General features: G+C 47.6%; 2 protein-coding genes and 1 long non-coding RNA gene across 8 annotated transcripts in view; 2 read left to right on the top strand and 1 right to left on the bottom strand.

Annotated features, from left to right (window-relative positions):
• The window catches only part of Prickle1 (prickle planar cell polarity protein 1), a 97,894-nt gene that overhangs the window by 56,604 nt on the left and 13,595 nt on the right, over positions 1-27,695 (top strand). Inside the window, exon 1 of one of the 6 annotated variants that reach the window (XM_052748732.1) lies at positions 22,026-22,171. The exons of 4 other annotated variants lie outside the window; for them this stretch is intronic. The gene's annotated coding sequence lies outside the window, so the exon portion shown is untranslated. Of the gene's footprint in view, positions 1-22,025; positions 22,172-22,645; positions 22,759-27,695 lie in introns of those variants that run through there. One more of the 6 variants, XM_052748735.1, reaches the window with a different exon arrangement.
• Positions 10,077-10,413, top strand: LOC128116986 (ATP synthase subunit e, mitochondrial). Its single transcript, XM_052748737.1, has one exon. The coding sequence runs from the start codon at positions 10,116-10,118 to the stop codon at positions 10,329-10,331; it is 216 nt and encodes a 71-aa protein (XP_052604697.1). The 5' UTR covers positions 10,077-10,115; the 3' UTR covers positions 10,332-10,413.
• LOC128116987 (uncharacterized) lies at positions 17,739-21,928 on the bottom strand. The gene is made up of 2 exons (XR_008220646.1): positions 20,275-21,928; positions 17,739-19,023 (listed from the first exon to the last, which is right to left on the bottom strand). It is a non-coding gene; the product is annotated as an uncharacterized LOC128116987 (long non-coding RNA).

Raw genomic sequence — 27,695 nt, 5'->3', positions numbered from 1 at the left:
ATTATATATAATAATATGTATAATAACACGAGAAAGGAATAACTGCAAACAAGAACAGAGTGCTACAAAAGAAGAGTCTTCATGAAAACAGAAGGGCTTGCAGAGATAAAGGTATTAATTATTCTGCAGTTGAAACTCCAAGTGTTTAGGAATTCTGTGTTTAGTTTAATAAATTGCATTTTCCAATTGGGAAGAAATGCATGAGAGAAGAAATAGAAAACTGTTCACTAGCACTCTTAGGAGACACAGCACAGTAAATCTCTTAGTAAAATGCGGGCAAACAGAAATGTGTCTTGGGAACGTAATGAGAAAATTGAAGTATGGCTCCAAGATCCAGCATCTAAATGAAAGGAAATGGAGGCATGAATATTGTCAAAGACATAATTCCAGAAACATGTATGAACTGGAGGATATGAATTCACAGATTAAAAGGCCCACAAAGTGTCATGTTCATTGCTTAAAAGTAGACCCACATCAGCATGAATTATCAGAAAACACTAGAATACCAGGAACACGGAGTGAATACCGGGAACATGGAGGATCCTACAGACTTTCAAAGATTGGGGGAGAAGGTTTACTGTAGAGTGCCAGGGATCAGAATGACAACATGGGGCACTAGGAGACAGTGGGATACCCTCATAAATCTAAGGAGAAATATAGCAGTAAATACTTCACCCAAGTGTAATTTGAGGTTAAAGACAAGGTGGGGGGGTCGGTGAGATGGCTCAGGAAAGGTGCTTGTTGCCAAGCTAAGACTTGAGTTCCATCCTGAGTTGGGACCAATGGGAGGCAAGAACCTAAAGACTGTCCTCTGACACCCCCCCCCCACACACACACATGTGCCGTGACATACATACCCATATAGATACTCACACACCCCTCTACAGATAAATACGTAAACATAATGTTGAAAAGATAAATAAAGGAATGTTTAGACATAACACAATTTTACTGAGTTTTCCTTATTTCCATGGGAGGGGGCATGTGACAGGGTGAGTGGATGGGGGAGGGGGAGAATGGAAGCAGGATGTCAGTGCTCTCTAGAGAAGTGGAGGTCGCCGGGCGGTGGTGGCGCACGCCTTTAATCCCAGCACTCGGGAGGCAGAGCCAGGCGGATCTCTGTGAGTTCGAGGCCAGCCTGGGCTACCAAGTGAGTTCCAGGAAGGCGCAAAGCTACACAGAGAAACCCTGTCTCGAAAAACCAAAAAAAAAAAAAGAGAGAGAGAAGTGGAGGTCACTGCTAAGGAATCAGCTGAGAGGCAAAAAGACTTTCATTTAGGAAAAGGTGGAAATTGAGAACCACTGTTTTTCTTTTGTGGGGGAGGGGGGTTCGAGACAGGGTTTCTCTGTGTAACTTTGTGCCTTTCCTGGAACTCACTCTGTAGCCCAGGTTGGCCTGGAACTCACAGAGATCCGCCTGCCTCTGCCTCCCGAGTGCTGGGGGGATTAAAGGCGTGTGCCACCACCGCCCGGCAGGAACTACTGTTTTTCAAAACAAGACTTTCCCGATTGTTTGCTTTTTAAAAACATGTGCTTATATGATTTTGAAAAGGAGAGGGAAATGGAATAGTCCAGGATAGAGGAAGCATGAACCTTGGTTCTTCTTCATTGGGGAAACTGAGTCTGTTAATGTAATACGTCTTCTAGACTGCACATAACTCATAAATGGTCCATATTTGGTCTGAGCTCATCAGAGTTTCCCCAGGAATCTGTGTTGATTCACAGGCCATAGTGGAATCATTCTTTTGTGACAGTAATTAAGCTATATTTGGGCAACTATTTACTATTGACCAGGGAGTCCACACATTTACATAAACAGTAATGAAGAACTGTACTAATATAGGTGACAGCTAGGGCTGGGGAGCCCACTCGGTCCATAAAGTGCCAGCCACATGAGCAAGAGGACCCATAGCAAAGATTTGGAGTACCAGCACCCACATAAGAGGTGGGCACAGTGGCACGCATCTGTAACTCTAATGCTAACTTGGGGCAGGAGCTGGAGCACAGGTGGACACCTGGAACTCATTGGCCAGTCAACCTAGGTGAGCCAGTGAGCTCCACACTCAGTGAGAGACCTTGTCTCAAAAATAGGGTAAAGAGCAATCAAGGAAGACACTAGACATGGACTTCTGGCCTCCATACCCCCGCATCTACATAGCATATACATATACCACGCATTTGCGTGCGCACACACACACCACAGGGGGCGAAGACAATGAATATGAATGAGAACACTCACCGGTGGAGAATTTAATAGTTTCTTGGCACACAGGCATACACAGAGGAAAATATAAAGAAAATAGAAGACGTTTTAAGTCCCAGAATAGAAAATGTAGTTTCAGTGGCAAGAACCTGAACTAATTGCTTTTATGAGATCATAAATGTGTCTTGATCTGGGGGAATGCCACGCTATTGAACTATTTTATTGTGGTGATGGTGCCTCGAAGGATTTTGAAAACGCCAAATGAATTTTCAATGTTACAGTCTCGGGACGGCTCTTACACGCTTCAGTGGGTAGCTTCCTAACGCACAATGAGATTGCATCCATGTTTTATTTTGGAATAATTTTTAAAGAAGACACACTAAAGCTTCGAAGAGAGAGAACGCCATAGAAAACACAGAGAACATTAAAGACACATAAAGGAGGAAGCGGAGGGCAATTGCCAATGGACAAAGAACGGCTCCTCCGTGACCTCGCTCAGCAGCTTAACAGCCCTTCACAGTCATCGAGCCTACACATCCCGAGTGAGCACTGTGCATAGTGCCCTTCACACACCGTATCAGTGAGCCAGTCCGATCAGACCCTTGCCTCTGTGAGCTTATCGTCCAGCAGAGAAGTTATGTGTAGGAGCAGACACTAAACCACATGCTACACAACACGCCTCCTGTGTCTTATGAAGCTAGGGACTGTGTAAGTCAGTAACCTCAGAAAGGGGAAGAACAGAGGTCGGGGGAAGTAGAGGATGCAATCCTCAGTGGGGGGGCAGGGGGCGGAGCATAACATGCATATGACGATCTTGCCGTTTATTTTAGTGCAGGACATCAAAACCAGGCTCTTTACTCAACATTGGGCACATGTTCTATACTCGGCCACACCGCAAACTCCTAAAATTATTTCTTGACCAAAATAAATCTGTCAGTCTCTCTGGGAGTTTTTTTTTTTTCTGAACCCTTTATTTGGTTTAGGAATAGAGCCCATCCCATCAGGCCGGCAAGCACAGACCCGGGAGTGAAGGAAAGAAATGGGGCATGATTGGTTGCCCAGCGCTAGGGTGGGTAGCGTGCTGGCAGGAATGTGGGTCAACAGACATCAGAGCCCTGCATCCCATCCTCTCCTTAACAAAGGAGGCTGTTTGCCTGTGTTTTAAAATCCTTGCTATCTAAGAATGTACAGGTCTACCTTTGAGGGAAAAAAACAAACACCTTGTAAGTAAACTTTGATCCTAAACAGATGGAGCTCTTTCCCGCCAGCCTCCTGCTTGTAGATCCATTGTCTGGGCATCCTGTGTGTGGTGTCTCAGATACACACAGCTCTCGAGGCACTGGGGAAGCCTAAGGGTGAGCCTGACAGTGGGTATTGGACCTCCACACCTCTTCCCTTGTGGACTATGATCTGACAAAATAGGGTTTGATTTTTGTTTGTTTTTCAAGACAGGGTTTCTCTGTGTAGCCCTGGCTGTCCTGGAACTCACCCTGTACATCAGGCTGGCCTGAAACTCAGAGATCCACTACCACTGCCTGGCTGGATTTGGATTTTCAAGGAATTTAAATAAGGCCAACAGGGCACAGCCCTAACAAGCCCAGGACCTCCAAGGGCATTCAGTAGGTGCTGCTCTGTCCAAGCCTCGCCCTCTAGACTTTTCTGTTGCATCTTGCAGTTCAGGAGAGTTCTTTATTCTTGTTTTTATCCACATCTGCAGAAGTCACCTGATGCCTAGAGACTGGAGTATCACACATACTCCTTGCTGCCCGCCAAGCCCCATCATGTGCTCAAGGTGCGGTCTCTGAAGCCAACCTCACTCCTCCAAAGCTTCCACAGCCTCCTGGCCTTGGTAGAAAATGAAAACCCTACCTTCTTTTCTTTCCTGTTCTATTTTCTTTTTTTCCTCTCTTTCTTTTTTTCCTTCTTTCTTTCTTTTTTGTTTTTTTGTTTGTTTGTTTTTTCGAGGCAGGGTTTCTTTGTGCGTAGCCCTAGCCATCCTGGAACTCACCCTGTAGACCAGGCTGGCCTCGAACTCAGGGATTTGCCTGCCTCTGCCTAAATGTGTGCACCACCACCGCCCTGGGCAGCGAGGACCTACCTTTTGAGTGTACAGTCTTGGGAGTGAAATGGTGGTTAGACAGACGTCTCCTCTCGTTATTCCAAGAACAGAATCCAGCGCCCTTGACTCTGCTGCTGCTGCCCGGTCTTTGTCTCAGGCCGGATATGTCTTAGGAGCTGTGCACACATCACAGCGAGGGGTAAACAGCACATCCTCTAGGCTGGGCTGCTGCTTTTGAAGTGTGGGGATCCAGCATTGGTGCCAACTGGGGGAGGCCTTTGTCTTTACAATGGTGAGACCCAAAGAGCCTGCTGATAAGGCTTGGGACCCTGGTGTGAAAATGACCCTTTGAACTGGGAAGAGTCCTCAGATAAGCAAGCCACCGCATTGTTGTCATAGGCCACATTTTATTGGAGCTCTTTACAGAGCAAGGCATGCAAATAATGGCATTCCAGGCCCTTCTGCACAGACACAGGGTTTATTTTAAGGATGTCCCACTCCAAAAAGGTCTTTGGGAGAATAGTCCTATATTAAAGGAGTCAATCTATAGTTATTTTTAAAAATCCATTATGCCAGAAAGAAAATGCAAATGAAACACATTTATAGGCTTTCTTTTTTTCCCAAGAAAATGTTATGCTTTCTGCTTTAGAAGCATCTTGATTATTTTTTCCCAGCAAATGGCATGGGTGACTTGTTGGTAAAGGCCACTGGGAGAAAAGTAAGTGGTCAAACAAGAAATGGTAATCCTTCTTCAAGTTGGCATTTCAGTCGGCGTAAGTGTTCCGTATCTTGGAGAGTCTCCGATTCTGTATCCATCACTCAACCAATCCACAAAACCTCTGTCCACTTCCTGTGGTGCTCAGGCTGCTGAGCCAGTGTTGAGATGAGGTCCTCGGAGTTAGTCTCCTACCACAGATGGCAAACACTTTAATATGAAGGGGAACAGAGCACGGGGCGGGGTGGTCATGACAGGGGCTGCTGGACCGTTCCGCTCGACGCTGGAGTTTTCTGGAACTTTATTCCTAAGTATGTTTTAAATTCAGGGTTTCATTTTCCCTCCCCAGCAGCCCCTTGGCTGTTTGCGTGCTTTGTGTCCAAGGGTGTTTTCCAGCTTTCCCTCGTGTGAGCCTAAATGCATCTCTAGACAGTCTCCCAAAATAGAATTTTCCATTCCAGACTGAGAAACTGGAGCTGAGATGGAGAATGTAGGGTAAATGCCATCGAACTTTCATTTGAAGTCGGAAACTCTCACCACAGAGAGCCGGTGTGGCTGCTCTGGCTCACAGGCCTTTTCACTGGCTACCCTGGAGCCAGGGCCAGCCACCCCCAGGTGGCTGCACTCCCAGGGAGCGAATAAAATTGCTTCTAGTATAGCAGTTGACTTTAGCCAACTCCTGCCTGTACACCTGCCCTCCCATTCCCCCAGCTCCCCCATGTACACCTGCCCTCCATTCCCCCAGCTACCCCATGTACACCTGCCCTCCATTCCCCCAGCTCCCCCATGTACACCTGCCCTCCATCCCTCCAGCTCCCCCATGTACACCTGCCCTCCATCCCTCCAGCTCCCCCATGTACACCTGCCCTCCATTCCTCCAGCTCCCCCATGTATACCTGCCCTCCATTCTCCCAGCTCCCCCATGTACACCTGCCCTCCATCCCTCCAGCTCCCCCATGTACACCTGCCCTCCATCCCTCCAGCTCCCCCATGTACACCTGCCCTCCATCCCTCCAGCTCCCCCATGTACACCTGCCCTCCATTCCTCCAGCTCCCCCATGTATACCTGCCCTCCATTCTCCCAGCTCCCCCATGTACACCTGCCCTCCATCCCTCCAGCTCCCCCATGTACACCTGCCCTCCATTCTCCCAGCTCCCCCATGTACACCTGCCCTCCATTCCCCCAGCTCCCCATGTACACCTGCCCTCCATCCCTCCAGCTCCCCCATGTACACCTGTCCTCCATCCCTCCAGCTCCCTCATGTACACCTGCCCTCCATTCCCCCAGCTCCCCCATGTACAACTGCCCTCTGTTCTTGGCAACAGCGTATTGGCTTAAGTCATCTCCTGCATGTACCACTGGCCTCCGTCCCTTGGTTTTGTAAAGAATTCAGGAAATTCCAGGACTCCCAGCTTGCAGACCTGAGCAACCGCCTGCCATGTTGTGGATTAGAAACACAAGTCCAGAGGGCAGAGGTCTTCTAGCCAGTTAGTAGCAGAGAGAGACAGAACCACAAGCCAAGGCCAACCCTTCCCCTCGGCCAGAGAATCAAAACAGAGGACTAGAGCCTCCTAAGAACTAGAAGCCACCCTCTCTCTGCCTGACACCTCCCCATCCCTTCCAGCATTCTGACACCTCTCTTTCCATCTGTTTGAAACCAGGTGATTCTGAGATGTTGCCTAAATGCTCCACCCAGAGCAAGCCTCTCTCGGGATGACTGAAGCTCTAACATAATTGTTCTCAACCTTCCTAATGCTGCGCCCCTTTAATACAGTCCCTCATGTTGTGGTGACCCCCCCCCCAACCATACTGCTTCATAACTGTAATTTTGTTACTGTTCTGGATCATAATGTCAATATCTGACATGCAGGATATCTGATCTGCGACCCCTGTGACCTACAGGTTGAGAACCACTGCGCTAAGGGAAAGGAAAGCTAGCTAGGAAGCAATCCTTTGTTCCTCATTCTGTGGATGAGTGTGTGCTTTCTGATCCAGCACACGCTGTAACCCCATGTGTAAAACTTAGCCCCAGACCTGTAAAGGTTAACCTTAGTGCTGCAGGGGAGATTTATGACTGTGCCTCAACTTGCTTTTTTCTTTTTTTCCAAACAGTAGCTTGTTTGTGTAAATTACCTTATGCATGATGTTCAGACCTACTTGAATTTTAAACAAATGTTCAAGGTGGTAGTAGAGGGTACGCTAATAGGAAAGTATGCTGTGCTAAGATTGTTGTTGTATGATAAGGTTCACGGTGCCTTTAAGCTTATAGATCCTCCTACAAGAATGGAGAATCCTTTACAGAGATACAGCGTTGGGCCGACACTCCACGGCTCCCCCTCTCCCATTCCCTCCTTCCTCCTCAGAGCCATATTCTCTGTTTTCTTCATTTTCCACCATCACCATTATAACAGATTATTTTCATGAGAAATGTACTAACTGTGCTTCAGTCATGAGTTAAGTGAGTTTCCGCTATCGTTTGTTTATCCAGCTAACTGGTAAAAATTCACAAGTGACAAACTGTGGATCGATTCCCATGAGGTCGACATCATTATCGCTCCTGTCTTGATAGAAACCGTAGGAACAGGCACTGTAATCTTAGCCCACCAGGTATCCTCAGGTGGGAATTTACCTTGTTCGCTGGCTAATGAGCACAAGTTAGTACTGTCAGTCTAGTGATTGAAGGCAGCTGTAAGCTTGTGTCTGGTCTGGCTCCTGACTGGCCATAGCATCTTCTGTTTCTGTGCATTAAATCGACACAGATGCTACGGCTTTGTATACGCCAGTCAACATCATGTAGGCCGTGCAGTTGGCTCGGTGTGGTGCTGCCTTCAAAGACGGTGTGGTGGGGATTTGAGGTTAGTTCTTCCAGAAGATTCTTCCTTACAGTAATAGGATAATAATAGCTCAAAAATTATTACATGCAATAAAACAAACCAGGCCAAGCAAGAGAAGAGCTGCCGACTGGTATAAGAAGAAAGAAGGCAGAGAAGATTATAACAGTGAGGAGAGGTAGCATTAGAACCAGATGGACTCATTTGTCAGTGGTCAATTTGAGGGGAATAGCAGCCTGTGCTAGCAGGAGACCTTTTCCGTCTTCTGTCAGGAGAGTACACCCCAGTCCCTGTGAATGGGTGTATCCCCACTCCAAAGGTTCCAAACCTCTTTCCAACTTTTGTTTGTAAGGGTCAATGTGTTTTATTGCTTTGTGCTTTGTGTTTATAACTTGATCTGCTTAGCATTTCCACCAAGTACTTCCACCCTGTCCCCCAAATGACAGGTGATCTGCCTGTTACGTGTCCCTGTGTCGAGACATTAATGAAGACTCTTGAAGTCAGCATTGAGACAGCAGCTGCCCTGGAGCCATCCTGTTCCTCACTTCTCAGCAGGACAGAGTTCTCCTCAGCAGGACAGAGGTTCATTTATACCCGTGGAGGCAGCACTGGCCGCAAAATGGAGTTTAAGTCCAGAGTTATGGAATGTGCCTGCAGTCACAACCCCTGGGGAGCTGACGGGGAGGGGGGGGGCGGGGGGGGGCCTGCTTCAACTCAGAAGAAGCTGGAGTCCAGGCTATGTAGAAAGAAGGAAGGGAAAAGGAGAGAAAGAGTTAACCCTTTGTTTTGCCTGTGGAAACATTAACCAAAATACAGTAAATATGTATTTTAAAAAATCTACTGAACTAAAAGCCAAAAGTTTACAAAAAAAAAAAATTGATGTTGAAAAAAATGGAGCTAAGTGGAAACTTCAAAGTCAATCAGTGGAACTTAGCTTCACATGATGGCTGTGTGTCTAGAAAAGAGGGGTAAAAATAAAATTGAAAGTGCTTTAAGAGGGCTGTCAGAAATGGAGCCTTGTGCATACGAAATGTGTCGAAATTGCAGAAACTGCATAAGTAAAATTAAGCATCGCTGTCTCCAAAACGGGTCGACTTAGATATTAGATGATGAAATAGCTCTGATTTCAAAATCTCTCATTTCATGTTTTTTTTTTTTTAACCCCCTTTTGGCGAACATTTTGGGAAAGTTCTGCGCATTAAAACCAGTCCCACAAGCAACATCAAAGGAGCAATCCTCCTAACCCACTAAGGAGAGGAGGCTGCCTTCCACTTGAGAAAGACATTTTGATGAAGATGAGGGAGCTTCCTCAGGGCAGTTATGCTTGCAGAATGTTTCAGGGAGGAATGAGATGCACTCATCAGTGTGAGGCCTTTGTGGGAAACAGGAAGACACCGGGAGGCAGGAAGACATGCGGGGGTCCTGGAAGAATTTTGCAGGGACCAGCTACTGACTGAAATCTTGAAGATGCTCTTGACTTTTATCCCGAAAATGTGCCACTTTTCTTAGAGCTGGTAGTGAAAGTTGATGTTGTCTGTAAATCAGTGGTCCCTAAGCCAGTCACACACTGCAGGTGTCTGTGAAGAGTATATGATCTACAAACGTGTGCATCACGATTCAGACTTACTGAGCACATGCAATACGCTGGAGACTTCTGGGTTGTGGGAGAGGTTTCCCACGTGACGCTCCCATTACTAGCTCAGGGAGCATCTACCACTGTCTGATAATTAGCAATAAAAACAAATTACTTCCCAGCTACAATATCTGACACCCAGTTCTCTTGCCCATATTACAAACAGAAAAATTTCCATAGAGATGGTTGGTTTTTGCCCAGATTGACTCTGAACTCTTGGGATCAAGCAATCCACCTGCCTCCACTTCCTGAGTGTCTGAGACTACAAGTATTAAGCAGACCCAAGTAACATTTAATCCATTTTATAGACATTTTTGGAATACCTGTGCATGACAAAACAGTCCCATCTTTGCTGAATCACTAGCCTCCAGCCCACAACACATACATGCCTGCATGCACGTGTACACTCATGCACACACACACACACATACACACACACACACACACACACACACACACACACACACACACACACACCTCCAAATCCTGCTGCCCACGTGGAAACATGGAGGAGTGGTGGTTGGTAGCCTTCTAGATCATGACTGAGGAGCTGTGAGGTGACCACAGAAGCTGAGCAGCCATGTGGTCCTGCCTGCATGAAAAGGAAAATGAAACGTTAACTAGAAAAAATAAAATGGAGAGTTGAGCTTCCGGCGCGAAGGTCACGGACAAGATGGTTCCCCCAGTTCAGGTCTCTCCGCTCATCAAGCTCTGCCGATACTCAGCCCTGGTCATCGGCATGGCCTACGGCGCCAAGCGCTATAGTTACCTAAAACCCCGGGCAGAGGAGGAGAGGAGGGTGGCAGCGGAGGAAAAGAAGAGACTAGATGAGCTGAAACGGATTGAGAGAGAACTGGCAGAAGCTCAAGATGACAGCATACTCAAGTGACGCGCCAGTGAGCTTGCCTTTTCTTTTAGTCGCTGAGGATGAATAAAGCTTTGTTGTGTGAAAAAAAAAAAAAAATAAAAAAATAAAATAAAATAAAATAAAATGGAGAGTATCTGGAGATGAATGCTCTCTAGATTGCTGAGGAGGAATTTCCTTTTCTCAGTGCCTGCCACACGGGAGAGACCTGTATCCTGCCTGCAAATCATTCCTCTCCCTTTACCTGGGGCACTAACACACCCATGGACATTCCCACCAGCTGGGACACGCCTTCCTCATCCGGGAGGCAGCCCCCAGTGGCCTGCGTAGCTCAGCTCCTCTGCTAGCTGGATATGGTCGTGGAGGCTGGTACCATGTGATTCCCAGCTGGGATATTCTCCCTAAAGTCCCTTGAATCCTAAACTAAGTCTCCCTGTTCTCTGCCCACCCCATTTCCTCCCTGGCTCAATGGGACAAGACCAGGAATTTGCCTGGCTGTACATATTTGCATTCGGCCCCCAGCTTCCTGGCTCTCCAAGAGTCCTCCTATTTTATGACATTTTCCCTCAAACCCTTCCTTTCCTCGTCTTGTTTCCTCTGTTTGAGAAAACTCACATTCCCTCATCATCTGTTAACATTTAGAACTTCTAAATCCACACTTGGTCTTTTTGTGAAGGAGTGTTTTGTTGTTGTTTTTTTTTTGTTGTTGTTGTTATTGTTTTCGTTTTTTGCTTTTTTTTTTTTTTTTTTTGAGACAGAGTCTCACTCTAACCCAGGCCCGTCTGGAACTTGCCACGTAGCCAAGATTGGGCTGGAACTCACAATAATCCCCCTGCCTCAGCCTCCTGAGTGTTGGATTGCACTCCAGCTCAGTGGCCCTTACTTGGGAGTGTGTGTAGATAGGCCTTCTCTTCAGAGGTTCTGTGTGGTTGCCCCCTGTTAGATCTGTCTGCATTGTGATAGTCTGTTTGGGGGAAATTCCAGGGATTTTTAGTGTGTCTTAATTTCTTTACTACCCAACACTCCAAAGAAGCTATTCTCTTGTGTAAACCAGTGTGAGGGAAGTCTGAACTTGCTCACCCCAGGTGGAAGTTACTCAGCCAGGACTGCTCTAGATAAGTAACAGGTGTGAGGTGTTGCCAGCAGGCCCTTGTCTTTGACAGCTGAATTGAGCCATAAAAGTTCAGATAGTTTATGCAGGTCTGCAGGAGGCCAGCTAGAGATTGCCTATCCTGGGCTTAAAATGTGCCGATTTCAGCGGGGATCGCTTAAAATGAATTTTTATTGTCTCTTGTCTTTGGCCTAGGTGACAATGTTCAGATTGCCCCAGAAGTCAAAATTAATTTAGCTTACCATTAGCCATGGCTTTAACCTCTTCTGTTTGCTTTCGAATAGAATCAGAGTTCATCATCGTGATCATATGTTTCAGTTTCTGCTTTAAAATAGTACAAGATGGCCCATCCTGGGGATGAGAGCCCCTTCAACATCTTTAATTTCAGTATGACTGCGAAGTCTGCACAGTCTGCCTCTAAACTGGATCTTGCTCGAGAAAAGCAAAGCGAAGCAACATGTGGTTTGTGTGTCTGCGAGTCTCCTTAGCCTGGCTTGCATTAGGAAGCTGTGGAAGCTAAATCAGAAAACTCTCTAAAGAAAAGCCGCGGCGCAGGGAAGGAAGGACACAGTGAGGAGAGACAGCTGAACCCCTCCAGAAAAGCACATTCCGGTATAAAGTGTGGTCCTTGGGGTAGTTGAGAATAGAGAACAGAAAGGGAAATAATTTTTAAAAGTCATAACTAAGATGTACCCCAGTTAAGTCGGTCCCAGATCTCCTCTTTGAAAACTATTCTAAAAATTAAAACCATGTTAAAAGACAAAAAACAAAAGCCCTAACTATCCATCATTCTCAGGCCTTCTTTTACGTTAACTGCTAGTTCCTCAACTACTCTAAAAAATAAAAATAGGGGCTAGTGTATAGTCGGAAGATTTCCTGTGTCCCGCCTGGCCCTCGGACTATGCAATGGCTCAGTGGTTAGAGCACTGGCTGCTCTTCCAGAGGACCCAGGTTTGATTCTCAGCACCCACGTGGTGGCTCACAATTGACTGTAACTCCAGTCTCAGGAATTCTGCACCCTTCTTTGACCTCTGTGAACATTTGATGCGTGTGGTGGGGTGCATAGACATACATGCAGGCAAAAAATGCCCATATGCACAAAATAATAATAACAACAACAAATGTAAAACGAAATGAGGTCTGCCACCAAGCACTTCCAGGGAGGGTTGTAGCTGCCACACCTGCAGAAGGCTGCTAGGGACAGCATGGCACAGACCCAGCCTGCTTTCTCCTCATTGCTCCCGGCCATGCCCACGGCGGCAGCAGCTACTTCCTCACCATGCCAAAAGAGCTCGCAGTCCAGGTAATGCACATATGGTTATTTAGAATTCCTCTGCTCCTTGTATTTCCTTCATAAAGTTGTTATTTTATAGCTCCAGTGTCCTGGGTTATTATACATGTGATCATTGTGTTTCCTTCCTGTGAGAACTCTGATTAAGCACCAGAAATGGAATGATACGGACTATATTTTATATATTATTTTATTAAGAACATACTGCACAGCCGGGCGGTGGTGGCGCGTGCCTTTAATCCCAGGCAGAGGCAGGTGGATATCTGTGAGTTCAAGGCCAGCCTGGTCTACAGAGTGAGTTCCAGGACAGGCACCAAAACTACACAGAGAAACCCTGTCTCAACAAACAAAAACAAAAATAGACTGCACAGCTGCGTGGTGGTGGCTCATGCCTTTAATCTCAGTATTCGGGGGGGATAGAGGATGACAGATCTCTGAGTTCAAGGCCAGCCTGGTCTACAAAGTGAGTTCTAGAGCAGCCAGAGCTACACAGAGCAACCCTGTCTCAAAAAAGCCAAACCAAACAAACAAAAAAAATGCCACCATAATGTGCCTCATGAAAGGAGACCTTAGGGAGCAGATGCATGCCATTTTGAAGGATCTTGGACTAGCATGAAGATGCTTCTTGGTGCTGCTTATGTAGCTATTTGGCCTCTTTAAAGAAAAAAAATATATATATATATGTATTTCACTTATTTCTTTTAGGCCTGAGTGTATGCAAGTGTATGCACGTTCATGTGCACACAGCTGCACATGGGAGTGGATACATATGTACATATATATACATATATATATATGTATGTAGAGGTCAGAGGTCAAATTTGGGAATGCTTCGGTTGCTGACTGCCTTGCTTTATTGGGATAAGGTCTCTCACTGATCTGTTTACCAAATCATTGGCTAGCCAGTGAGCCTCGGGGATCTTTTATTTCATTATTCTACCAGCAATGGGATTTTAAGCATGGGTGCCCCCATGCTGCTTTTGAAATGTGGGCTCTGGGGACCTAACTTGGGTCTCTCATGTCTGCAAGGCAAGCACACTTTACTGGGAGCTTCTTCCCAGCCAGCGCTGACTTTTTTATTTTTTGAGTGGCAGCTCCCTCTGAAGAGGCTCTTTAACCATATTATCAGATCCTAAAAAAAAAAAAAAAAAAAAAAAAAAAAAAAAAAAAAAAAAAGCATGCATCAAGCCAGGTGGTGGTGGCGCACGCCTTTCATCCCAGCACTCGGGAGGCAGAGCCAGGCAGATCTCTGTGAGTTCGAGGCCAGCCTGGGCTACAGAGCGAGATCCAGGACAGGCGCCAAAACTACACAGAGAAACCCTGTCTCGGGGGGAAAAACAAGCAAACAAACCAAAAAAGTGTGTCACTTCACATCCCCAAAATGCAGTGTGGCATATGGCGTAAAAACCATCCTGTATGTTGCTATCACTCTTCACTCAATGGCTCCGCACTCTCAGACGCACTCTCCCCAAAAGCAGAAGGCTGGTGAGGTAACTCCGTGGTGGAGTGCTTGCCTAGCACACAGGAAGCCTAGCTCAGACCCCAATGTAACACCCCGCACTCTCACACAGAGCAAAGCCTTTCAGAGGCTCCTGGGAACCTATCAGATCCCACTGTAAGAAGACTAAAGCCTCAGAAATAATGGGCCATAGCGATGTGGCTTAGTCTGTTCTATCCACACTGTAGTCAGTCTTAAGCTGCCACTAGAATTTCTGTGGGAGGAAGTAGATTCTCCACAAGCCTACGTTCCTGGTCCTCATAGGCTCCTGCTACTTAAGCTCAGCCTCATCTGCAGTGAAATTTTTGTTGGGCAGCATGTCGGCAGAACTGCCCATGGGCACTGCCAGACAGCTTATTGATTCTGTGGGTGCTTTCTCCCCCTTTCTTTTTATTGTCTCAACCAAAGAATGTTAGTTGATTTTTTTTTCCCTTTGATGTATTATGGTCCCATGACTTGAACTGTAATCAATTTTTATCTGACGAGTTTGTATGGCTGCATTATTTCAGTGGCTTTGGCTCTCAGGAGGTCATGTGAGGTAGCAGAAAGGGTTATGCAGTGGAACAGAGCTTGAGGTCTGTCCTTGGTGCCACGTAATCTGACTTAGCTGGGGAGTGGATGGGTGAGCCACTGACTACGTGCAAGAGTGATATCCGAGTGAGGACACAGGACACACTGATACTGGCTGTCACGAAGAGGCAGCCGAGCATCTGTCCTGCAGAGATCTCAATAAGCCCGTTGTGTTGCGTTTGGACAATCAGATGTGTGTCTGCAGAGATTGGAATGGCACCCCCTCAACTTCAGAAATTCAAGGAATCTCCACCGCTGGGGAGGCGTTCCTAAGTGTTATTTGCCTTGGAGCTACACAAATGTTTGGTTCTGCAGGTCAGCAAAGTAATATATTATCAGTGAGCTGCCCTAAAGGAGGCTGACAGCCATTGCCTCAATGTTGGCTGGAACAACCTGGCATTCAGATTTCGAGAATGTTCTTCCGTGTTCCAGGGCTGCTCCTCAGGGAGAAGTTAGGGAAGGCAAAACATTTCACTCGGCCGTTTATCAGTTCTGCCATGCCGGATGTGACGGCACATGACTTGTCCCAGTATCCTGGAGGCAGAGGCAGGCAGATCTCTGTGAGTTTGAGGCCAACCGGGTGGGTCTACATGGGGAATTCTGGGCCAGCCAGAGCTATTTAACAGACTATCTTGAAAAACAAAATCTGCTTTAGAAACAAATCATACAGTAGCTCAAGAGGACATGCGGATTTTAACCCAGGCTTTTCTACTAATGTATCTAGCTGATACATTTGAATAGCAATCCTCCCTTTTCTTGTTTGTAAACTGTGGGAGATAAGTTCCCCCTATGTTGTTTAGGAATTAAAAAAGGTATGTACGGGACTGACTGAGTGCCTAGGATACAACTGCTCCATGAGGGAAAAGCTCCAGTATGGAAGGAGGGATCCACTTGGGTTCTTGCCCAGTATATCACTAAGATAATGACACCACATGATATGCCCGCAATAACTCTATAACTGTTCTAGAAAATAAAAAGCAGAAATAACTGTTCTAATGCATGCTTGATGCCCCGTTCTATGCCGATGTAGTCTACCTCTGCCTCTGAGTCACAAACTGCTCCCTGAAAAGAAAACGCTGTGCCGGGCCCTCCTCAAGGAACACCACAAGGAGAAACTCCTTCTCCACAAAGGGTGTGGATGATGTCTGGAGTTCCAGGTCAGCCCAGGCCCCATCGGTACACCCAGCAAACGGCGTCTCTGCACTGAGCGTCGGTGAAGAACGCACACACAGCCACTGTTTGCTTTCTCCGCCGCCACCTTCCTCCTTCGCCCTTAGTCCGGTGGCCAGGCCCTGCCTCTGCGTAGGATCACTTCAGCGTCACCTCTGTTTGAAGTCCTGTGAGACGGTTGCTGGTCCCCTTTCCCTGCTGTGTCTGGAAAAGTTGTCTTTGAGTGTAGCCCAGAGCCAGCTGCCTGCGGTCTACTCTTACCTTACAGTCTTGCATCTGAAGCGGAGTCAACTTGGACACTCTGCCTCAGGATGTAGTACTCTTGCGGCTTCTGCGCCTCCCCTGAATTAGCCGTGTTCTTCTGTCCTTCTCCATCATTGGATCTTCACTGAGCGCTGTGAGCTCTCAGGAAGCATCCAGGTTAGAGACGAGATGGCCCAACCCCAAATTATCAGCTGACTACTCGAGGTGGGATGCTATTTGCTGTGGTCTGTGTTCATTCTGCGCCGCAGCCCTCATCATTTTCATTGCGGAAAAATATCTGGACCCTGAGGCCTTCGGGCTGGGATGGCAAGGGAGAACAGGAGCCTCGAGGAGTGCTGACAGAGCTAGAAAGCATGCTTCTTTCATACTCGGCGTAGCTTGGTGGTGTAGAGCTTGCCACACACGGTCAATTCGGTACCCAGTGTCTATAACAGATGTGTATGTATATGTGTATATATATATATATATATATATATATATATATATATATATATTCCATTAATATTAACCAGGACATCCTCGAGATGCATGCTCACTGGTATAGGTAGATTCTAAGTGGTCCACGGAGCCTCTGGTCTTTTCCATAGGGATACAGCTGTAGAAAGGGAATCCTGTCACTCTGGGTCCTAGAATTTCTGACAGAAAAAAAAAAAAAATTAAAACAGTAGAGGGGCTGGCCTGAAGAAGACAGCGGTCCTGGGGGAGGGGCTAGTGGAGCAGTTGCAGACACAGCATGGCAGACTGCTGGACTGTTGTGAATTCAGACCTGAAGTAGGGGTTAACCAGGCAATGGGTCAGCACAGGTGGTCAGGAGACAGCCCTGCAGGGCTGCAGACCAACTGTTTCAGAGCCAGTGAGGAGGTGTGACGAGTGGCGGGCGACTGGAGGGATGCCCTGGACGGCAAATGGAAAGGCTTCTCTCTTCCCACGGAAGTGGGAGAAGTCCGAGGAAGAGATCCTAAGTAAGAACGTGATGTTGCGTGAAGGAGAATGGACACAGAAGTGGGGGACTGTTTGCTCTTGTCCCCAGGCACGAGGCCTGCAGGGTCGACGGGAGACATGGGGCCTCGCCGTGTGCACAGGTTTGCCACCCATCCCCGTGCTCAAAGCAGTGCCCACCCTTGCCGGGGAAACACCAGAAAAGAGAGGGATCTTGGAAGTCACTGGAAAAGTATAGGCCAGCAGGGTGCAGCCGGAGCTCAGAAGGCTCCAGCCCCGCCCTGCACTGGGGATACTCGACACATAGGGAGGGTGTTGCTTTAGAGATCAGGGAGTTATTGGCTCAGAAATCAAGATGAGCCATGAGTTCAGTATTGGGTCTCATAAGCCAAAGAAAAATTAAATTCCTTTAAATAGTAAAACTAAACATTGAAGCCAGGTCTGACGTATCATCCTTATCATCTGAGTGCTAAGGAGGCTGAGACAGGAGGATTGCTGCAAGTTCCAGGTCATCCTGGACTCTCCAGTAATTTCCAGGCACCTGAGCTACATAACAAAGTACTGTTTTACACACAGACACACACACACACACACACACACACACACACACACACACACACCCCAAAAACTTATACATCGAACCTCAAATTAATTGACTTAAAATTATTTTTTAATTTATTTACTTCTGGTGTCTGTGAAAGTCAGCGGATAGCTCCTTTCTCTGGGGTCCCATCTCGTCACCTTATGGGGGGACCCAAGGATTGAACTCAGGTTGTCAGCCCTAATGAGTGCTGTTGCATACTGAGGCATCTTGCTGACCTGACCCTTCCTCCTCCTCTTTCTCCTCTTCTTCCTCTTCCTCATCCTCATTTCCGCCTCCTTCTCTTCCTCCTCCTTCTGCTCTTCCTCTTCTTCCTCCTCCTCACATATCCGTAGTTTTTCAGTAGTGAAGTTTAAAGATGTTTGTAATACACCCGAGACCCGACAACCAAGCTGAGGCAGTTGAAGGTCAGACTCTGAGGCAACTTGGTCGATTATACTGGACACAAGTCTGTTCATCCAGCATGTCTTCGGGTGTGAACAGAAGTATCCCAGAGTAGTTGGGAGGGAAGGGTAGAGCGGGCCAAGGTGGCTGCTGGTTTTTACTAGCTGTTACCTGGACAAACATCAGATTAGCATCCCAGGTCTGTATTCTTCACCCGGCTGTGCCGAGGTCTCCGAACAGCACCGCTCTAAGCACCTACCTGGTGTTAGTGTCGAGATCGGCAGCCAAACTCTGAGATAAAAATCACAACAAAAGCCACTAGAGCTGATGGAGTGCTGGGAGCAGGCAGCTTGGCGTGGAAGAGGCTGGGGTTTGTGTGTGCAGGACCTAGCCCAGACTCAGCCTCTTAGAGGTGGGACGCTCACCATCACAAAGGCTAGCCTTGGAGAAGTGATCTGTCCCAGTGTTAGCAAGTACCTGCTGAGAGAATAGGCATTTAGGCCCCTGACTACAAACCCTGTGCACCAGGGTACTTTGAAGTGAAGATGGCCCCACTCGCTGAAGGAGGGGTGGGGGCGGGGGATGGGCAGCTGGGAGGTTTGGAGTCATAAATACAATGGAATGATGGAATGGAGTGTAGAAACTGTTGAAGAACCCGTGCTCTCTAATCATGATGCTTTAAATATAATCAAAGGGTAAAGAAAGTAATTGGAGACCTCGTGGAGCTGAAACTTATCATAAGCCTCCATGAAGGCCCCTAACTCCAGAAAAGCCTTGCCACCTGCCTTCCAGCCCTTCCCCGGGGTGGAGCAGGCTCAGCCAATAGGAATGAGGGCGTCCACATGCTCAGTGGTCTCCCAGGCCACAACGGAAACAGTGGGTTCCAACCTGCAAGGAAAAGACGGCTCACTCCAGTTATTCCTCCAGCGTTTGCCCTGCTGATCTGGACAAGAATGGTGACTAATTCTTCTACAGATGTATGATTGGGGGACTCTGCGCACTGTGAAAACCACATTGTGTCCTACACCATGCCCCTACCAAAGACTAAAACCGTACTTGTTTGTCAACTGCCTCTCAAGGTTACGTGAATGAGATGGCATAATGAACATTGCCGCCAGTTCTCCCTGTTTTCAGTTTTAAAAGACTTCTAATCAGAAGTGTGTTTTTCCTGAACACTGGCATTTCATTCTTAGTGCCTTTAAAATGTTTTGAAATCAAGAGCAATACAGCCTTAAAGCTAAGAAGGAAGTCTGTACTTTGCTTCTGTGTGTGCATGTGTGCATGCCTGTATGTGGGGTGTGTGTGTGTGTGTGCGCGCGCGCGTGTGTGTGTGCGCGCGCTCACCTGTGGGCGACCATTGGGAGGCCAGAAGTTAACACTGGTTGTCTCCCTCGACGGCTCTCTCTACCTTACTTTTGAGACAGAGTCTCTCACTGGACCTGGAGCTTGTGGTCTCAACCAGACTGGCTGGTGAGTGACCCCCTGGAAGCTGTGTGTCTCTCTACAACCCCAGCATGGAGGTCCAGATGTGCATGGCCACAGTTGGTTTTTTACACGGACTCCAGGGATCCCAATTCCGGTCTTCATGCTTGCACACCAAGCCCTTTACGCAGTGAGCCACCTCCCCAGCCCAGGAAGTGTTTTGCCAAAGAGACTTCAAGGTCACCATAGGCTTCCTTATAGCCTGTGCTTTATCTCTTTCTACCAGACTCGATAAGCTGGCATTTGACAAAATACTAGCTCTTTGTTTCTCTGCCCTTGTTTTCCTAAAACAACCCCATCCTTGGGACAATGGCTGAAGCTTAGAAATGGTGTTAAATGGCGTTAGAAATACTGGGATAAGGTATGGACCTGAGAAGAACGTGTGAGAATCATTTATTCCCTTGGGCTCACTGCACTGCTCTGATCTGTGCAAGGCACAGCAGTGAACTCCAGACGTTCCCACAGGGCAGAAGTCAATGGCGCAGTGACTAGGCACCCAGTGCCAGGCTGTGCTAAGTGCTGTGAGCGAGGCCAAAGGGGCGGGTGACCCCGCGGAGTACCGCAGGGTGGAGGAGGGAGCTAAGCCCTGAGAATTTCTGGGTTTCCTTTCTCAGCCCCCTAAAGTGTGATCTTGAAGCAGCTGAATATTCCACCTACCTGAAACAAAAGGATGCCAGCTGGGGGCCTTGCTCTCTATCTGCATAAATTCACTGTTGACAGTGGTGCTGCCTTTCAGGGCGGACAAGGGTCTGTTTCATTCAGATTGAAAGTTAGTAGGAAGTTTTTAACTGTCCCCAAACTGCTTCGCTGGCCGAAACACAAAGGACAAGTTGACAGTACCTGTTGGAGATGTGGCAAACGGTATTTACAAGTAGTTACCTTGTAACACGCCCACAGTGGCTACATTTAATACTGATAAACCTCACTACAGGATGTAGTGGGAGTATTTGTGGGTCAACATTCAGTGTGAAGCCAGCCTCCTTTAAGAGTTCTTCTAAGTAGGGTCAGCCTGGCCGCATAGAATCTGTATTTTACTGACAAGCCAGTTTCGAGTGTGATGTAAATCAGTAGCCGGTTCAGTGCAGTGAGCCCAAGGGAACTCTGAGGATGCCGTTAGCTGATGTCTTCTTCCCTGAGAAGCTCCAACAGAATGAAGCAGGAAAAGGGAAATGTGAGGTGTGGTGTGGGGTGACACACTCTGCTAATCCCAGTATCTGGGAAGCCAGGCTACACAGCAAGTCTGAAGCCAGCCTGGGTGGGATGAAGAACCCTGTCCAAAAATAAAATAAAAACCACACAAGAAAACGACTCAGATACAGATACCGTGGTGAATTTCACGGATCGACAGGGTAAGGTGGGTGCATGAGAGTGTTTTCCACAACTCCCCGTGCCCTCAGGCCAGAGGTGCTCTTTGGAAATCATCTGGAAAACCTGAATCCACTTGAATCTCAAATAATGATTTGTGATGTCTGAACTAGTTTGAAAACACCAGCAGAGCCAGGACCTTTTTGGTCTCTGTCACTTTAAAAAAGTAGCAACTTAAAAAAAAAAAAAACTCAGCTTGTCTGCAGCCTCCGTCTGCAGCAGCGATAACAGAATTTGGCCACACAATTATTTACTTGAGGGATCTATTTAAGGCAACCTGTATATTTTTAAATCGCAGCTACAATAGGCTATTGTTCTCTATATAAATAAATATATGCTGCAAAATCGTCATACTGAGTTTTAAAGTAGGAACTGCTGGCCTTCACGGTGCGTTTATTTGCTGGCAGTTTAGGGAGGGTGGAGCACCAAGTGTTCCTCGCCCCTTCGCTTGGCATTCCCCCCACCTGATAAGGCTGTTGTCCCGATTAAAGCTTGTGGCGCAGGAGAATCGTGGACTTCAACTGATCACTAATTACTAATGATCATTACTAATGATCATTCCTTTCCAGGCTCGCCTTGAGGTCCAGTTTTTGCTTCTCTGAGCCCTTCCTGCAGACAGCTGAAGCCAAATTCCTCTCTTAGAGCCCCTATAAATAGCACAGAAACAAGATTAACATGAACGTGCGCGGGGCGTTTTCTTGTGTTTCAAGGATGATAGTTAAAAACCCTTACTCGCTACTTAAGTGCCTCGTGTGCCTGACTCCTTTGCTTTTGCTGTTATTTACTGCTAAAAAATAAATCTCCGGCTCTAAGCCGCAGGAATTGCTTTTAAATGCAAGGAAGTCTTAAGCGGGGAGAATTCGTATGTTAATGAGCCCTTCCAAGTGAGAACTGGGGTAAACGAGCCATTTGCTGGCATTGTTATGGACAGCGTGGAGATGATTTGTGTAAGCTGTCGCCCTGTAAGGCTAGGGGTGTAGCGCCGTGGGGGAGCGCCTGCTCAGCGTGTGGGGCCCTGAGTTCGAGGCTCAGCACCGCCCCCTCGCACACTCGCCCGCGCCTGTGGCGGCGCGTGCACCTGCGGGCGGGGGGAAGTTTACAGAAGCAATCGGGGCGTCTGCAGCGCGCCGGTCACAGTCCGGTGCGACCGGGAATGGAGCGCGGCTGGCCACGGGACTCCGGCGTCTGGGTAACTTTCGTAGGAATGCCGTCCGGGCGGGCGGCTGCCCCGGTGGACACCTGCCAGAGGACGGTCAGCGTGACAGTTCCTGGAAAGCAGGCGGCGCGACCGGCGGCCCCGAGCCGGAGCCGAGCTGGCGGGGGTTGGAGCGCAGAGCGGCGCCCAGCGCTGCGGGCCTGTGCGCGGGGACCGGGTCGGGGGACGCGGGGCGCGCGCCGCTGGCTGGATGCGAGCGCGGGGCAGGGACAGCGGGGACCCGACCGTGGGGACCCGATCGCGGGCGTGGGCGCTGGCCTCCACCGTGCTGCCCGGGGCGTGGGGGCAGACCGGGACGAGGCTCCCCCTGGCGGCCAGAGCCACCGCCGCTGCCTGGGCGCAGGGCCGAGCCTGCTTCCCCGGGGCTGGGTGGCCCCGCAGCCCTCCCCGCCGCTGTGTCCCCGAAGACGGGGACATCCTTCCTCCAAGCCCGTCTTTAAAGGCTCACGTTAATCCGTACGCGGATAAAGCAGGCGGTGTGCGGAGTTTGTTTTCACAACTCGAGCCGTGTCGCGTACTTAGGGAAGTGTTTTCTCGGGAGAACGCGTTTCACGAGCGCTGTAAGTTTTCACAAAGGGGATGTTGTTCTGGAGCCAACAGGTGACGGGGTGAAACCCGAGTCTGTGTGTATGCTGGAGTCAGGTCTGGCCGCCGTTTCCTTGGGCCGCCGCCGAAAATAGAAATTTAAAAAAAAAAAAAAAGCCAGTAAGAGATTGACGGGAACACAGTTTTAAGAAAATGTGTCTCCCACTGTGGAAAATGATGGTCTTGGTAGACATGGCTTTGCGTGATTCGTCACAGGCCACAGCATGCAAGCGTAGATCTCTCCAGAAGTGTCTCTGGCAAAGCACCATGCCTTGTCATGGGATTTCCTCCTTTTGTTAAGCAGACTGACTCGTACTGTCCTGGAATGTATTTGTGAGTGAAGTTAGAATGCTGTCGAAGAGGTTCACGTTCCCTCTTGGAAAAACTGGATAGTATTTTGGCAACGGGCGGCACATCACAGCTGGGAAAATGGGCAAGTTGGGTGGAGATTTACCTGGAAAATACCCATTGGCAAATGCCCAAATGCCACCGTTTGCTGGTGTAAAGTGCTTTTAAGCAAAGGAAAATTGCATTAGCAATCTCCTGATAGATATCTTTGTTAGGCTTGGTTTTCCACCACAAATGAAGCTGACTTGGGTTATGTTAGAAGTGACTTTTGTCCCTAGTAGGCCACAGGCAAGTAGTATTCTTGGGGGTGTGTAAAAACTTTAAAGAAATTATAATGTCGTGTGTGTTTACTGGGAAATTCAAACTTTGATTCCAAAGCTTTTGCTCACTCTGGGTTCGTGTTAAGGACGTCATGAATGGACATGTGTCTATCCATAAAGCTGTATATAATTTGTGTTTTGAAGCCAGAAGTGTGCAGGCTTCTGTACTATCCAATTGGTGCCTGGTTACATTTAGTTGACCTGTATGTTTAGCCTGTTAGAATGAGAGTAGTTTTGAATAGGGAACCTGGAATGACAGTCTGTGTGCGAAGGCCTTGCTAACTAACTACCAGATTAACAAAGAAGCTGTTCAAGTTTGTGGCTCACAAGGTGGCACTTAGCAGCAGGGGGCACCTGGGGAATTTTAGCCCAAATGACTTCACAAATCACTGTCGGTTCAGTAATCAAGGGTTTCATAAGGATCCTACACTTCACAGAGCAGCTGGTGTGGAAGTATTCATTGGGAAGTATTAACAATTAAGGAGGATCTTAGATATCATATTCATGGAAGCATTGGTAGTTTTAAAGATTTATTCTATGTGTATGGGTTTTTTGCCTGGATGCACATATGTGTGCACTACATGCATGTCTGGTGCTACTGATCCCCTGCAACCAGAGTTACAGACAGTTGTGAGCTGGCTGCCATGTGGGTGCTGGGAATTGAACCCGGGTCCTCTGGAAGAGCAGCTGGTGCTCTTAACCGCTGAGCCATCTCTCCAGCTCCTCAACAGTTTGTTTTAGATCTGCGTAATTTGGATGTGATTTGGTGAGTTGGTCCAAGAACATGATGACTGACAGAAACCAGGGCAAAGCTGACAGAATTATAACCTCCTGCAGGTACCAACTCCCTGGGACTCTGACTTCCCTTCTGAGTTCTCCCAACTGTACAATCTCAAAACTATAGCTTTGGTTCCTTTCCCCCTTCTCTGCTAATGTGTAGGCTTCCTTAGGAAGCAGGTGCCCCTCCCAGGTCTCTTTTTCCTCTTTCTTGGTCAGGGTTTTCAATGTCTGTCTTCTTGGAAGGGCAGACACACCCTTTGGTCGTTCCCCGTGGTGGTGTCAAGGTTAAAGTCGCCAGCCTGGCAGGTACAGTTCTTGGCAGTCAGATCAAGCACCATTCTTTGGGAGAATCTGTCTTCCAGGAAAATTACCTTCTCCACTGCTGCTTCTGGAACTTTTTATACTTTATAGACTTAGGGAAAAAAAAAAAAAAAAAAGCTCTAAAGGAGCCGTTCTCAACCTGTGGCAGGGTTTGCATATCAGATATTTACATTCCGGTTCATAACATAGCAAAATGACAGTTGTGATGTAGTAACGAAATAATTTTATGGTGAGGGTGGGGTGGGGTCGCCACAAGATGAGGTCACAGCGTCAGGAAGGTTGAGAACCACTGACTTCGAGAAGCAGAGGCAAAGGCTGATTTTTACATCTCAAGGTCAGTTGGAACACTAACCCTTAGTTGTCCTATGTAGAATAGAAAATAAAGTGATGGCTAATGACCAACTAGTGCAGGAAAAAAAAAAAAAAGGAAAATAAAGCTGCTCTCTGGCTGAGTTAACTGACACCTTCACATCCCGAATACCACCAGCAACTCCTGTGCTGATAGAGGAATGCAGGCCCTCACTGTAATACACAATTTTCACTTTTTTTGTTTGTTTGTTTGTTTTTTGAGACAGGGTTTCTCTGTGTAGCCCTGGCTGAATTTGTATTTTCAAACTTTGCCTAATTTACAAAATATTGAAAGCAACCGATTTTAAAGATTTCAAAGTTATTGGTTGTGGAAAAAGGGTAAGGCTACTTTAATAACAGTCTTGGTGGGAATCAAAACATGACAGCAGTGAGCCAGGTGTTGTAGTAGTAGATCCCTTTAATCCCAGCACTCGGGAGCCAGAGGCAGGTGGATCTCTGTGAGTTCGAGGCCAGCCTGGTCTACAGATTGAGTTCCAGGAAAGGCGCAAAACTACACAGAGAAACCCTGTCTCGAAAAACCAAAACCAACCAACCAACCAACCAAACAAAGACCCCTGACAGCAGGGAGGACACACACACCTGCAGAAAGTTTGACAGGAACCGGAACATCAAAGGCCAAAACCTGAACTCGGGACTCCAGCTCCTTGTGCTGGGATGACCCCGTCTACACACAGTCTGGGTGAACAGTGGGTTTCTAGGTCACCTAGCTGGAACTATCTCCCGTTTCTGGAATTCTGAAGCTTGTGTGCTTTTCACTGTGCTCAAACTGAAAACAAGCCACCAGCCACAGGCTCAGTCCTGTAATTTACACCCAGGCTGCCACAAGAAACGAAGGACATGTATAACAGAATTTGGAACCGTTCCTATCACGTGACTACATTTACTTAATATTCTGGCTCCTAATGGAATGTCACCTGACTCCCTTTTAATTTTGTTTTTCAACCGTTATGTGTATGGGTGTTTCGCCTGCATGCATGTCTATACGCCATGTCTGGGCCTGGTTCCCAAGGAAGCCAGAAGAAACCATCAGATTCTCTGGGACCGGAGTTACAAGTTGTGAGCCACTGTGTGGGTGCTGGGAATTGAGCATGGGTCCTTTGGAAGGGTAACGTGTGCTGTGCTCCTCACCACTGAGTCATCTCTCCAGCCCCAGTGGCTTCCTTTTTGATGTGCCCCTCCCCCAAACCCATCAGCAGTGACCTTTAATCATAAGAACCAGTGAATGGAATGGACGAATCGAGAAAGAGAAGACCCCTGAGTGAATGAGGTCAGACTGTGACTTGGGGACAGGTGCCCTTCATACACTAGCAGCTGAGTTGTCGCTCAGTCTGTTCCGTAGACGGCACATATGCCCTGTGTGCACTCGAGACAGGGGTCATGCCCAGGATCAGTGTGGGAACTGGTAGGAGCTGGTAGAAGCCGCCTCGCCTCCGAGGCTGCTGGAAGCGATGACCCTCCCGAGCTCTAAAATAGAAGTGGTATCCCAGGACAGCAACCCGCCTTCCCTTGTCATTAACATGTTCGTATTTCAAATGTCACCTGTCAGCTTCGAGAAAGTTGTTTCATTCACAATGAAAGTAACATCCTCCTGTAGTACACCGAAGTAGTAACTTTGATTCTGTGTGTTCGGAGACTTCTTTCCTGGTTGCCAAGTCTTTTGTAGCCTTAAACCATCTTTAGAAGGAAAGCAGTTTGGTGTGTGCTGAAGTGACCCCAGGCGGTTGTGGGGACCAAACTCAGGCTGTCTTCTAGAAAAAAGAGCAAGTGCTCTTAACCACTGAGTCATCTCTCTGGTCCCACAGTTGCTGTTTTTAAAGAACCAGGCCTCGGGATGTTTGGAGACTCCTGAAAGGCCCCAGAACTTCAGAACTCAGTTTCCCTAACACTAAACACCAGCTCATCCTCCCAGCGTATGACTCTTACCTCCTGGGTCAGATGTTCTCTTGACAATTATATGATGATTGAGAAGCCCCGACATTTACAGGCTGTGTGCGTGGTTCTTTCTAAATGGTGCAGGTAGCTAGCTAGTCTTCCAGAAAGAGGGGCGTGGAACTGTTAACACTTTTATGGTTTAGGTTGTGTGGGATACTCCCATGATAACCCCTAAAAAATAATAAACCAACTGTACCAACATCCAGCTTGTTTCTCACCCAGATCAGTCTGCACCTAAGGCTCCTTAACTTCATGTCCCTAGACAAACTGGTTCTGAGGCTCAGTAGGTGTTGAGTGAGACACCCCCCAGTTCACACTGCTCCATACAGTACTTACATATTAGAATGCTAACGGTAGCAGGTAAACTGGCCACCCACCCTACTGGTCAGACCCGGAGCCACCCTTCGGATGAAATCGAACGACTCTTGTTTTCTTATGATAGGTGAACTCTTCACGTTGTCAGAAAGTAAGTCTTCAGGGGAGTTTGTTGAAAGGCTGGAATGCCCCTGTGAGAGTTGGAAGTTTAAGAAGTGGCCAGTTCATCCAAGTAACTAGTGGGGATGGTGACATTTCACAGATTCACCTCCATCAGGGTGGTGATGCACTCCACATTTTCAGAGAGTACAGCCATAAAAGGGGATTCAGATCTTTGGCATTCTGCATTGTTGAGCAAGTCTAGGAAAAAAAATGGTTTGTCATCACTGATAGTTTCTTTTGTTTTATATTCTCCTTCTAAGATAGAGTAGCATTTAATTTTTAGGTTCTTTTGAATACTTTCTGCTATTCCCACCCCACCCCGCTCCCAGCCAGGTTTGGCAAACAGGCAAACGCTCCTATTTCAA

This window comes from Peromyscus californicus, unplaced genomic scaffold (genome assembly GCF_007827085.1).
Source record: "Peromyscus californicus insignis strain IS unplaced genomic scaffold, ASM782708v3 Scaffold_20__1_contigs__length_68692818, whole genome shotgun sequence".
Taxonomy (NCBI): Eukaryota; Metazoa; Chordata; class Mammalia; order Rodentia; family Cricetidae; genus Peromyscus; species Peromyscus californicus.
Note: the sequence above shows the minus strand (reverse complement) of the source record. Positions and strands in the feature narration are given on the sequence as shown.

Bases quoted from the DNA above. Each gene is read 5' to 3' on its own strand.
- LOC128116986 (XM_052748737.1), top strand. From the start codon at position 10,116: ATGGTTCCCCCAGTTCAGGTCTCTCCGCTCATCAAGCTCTGCCGATAC.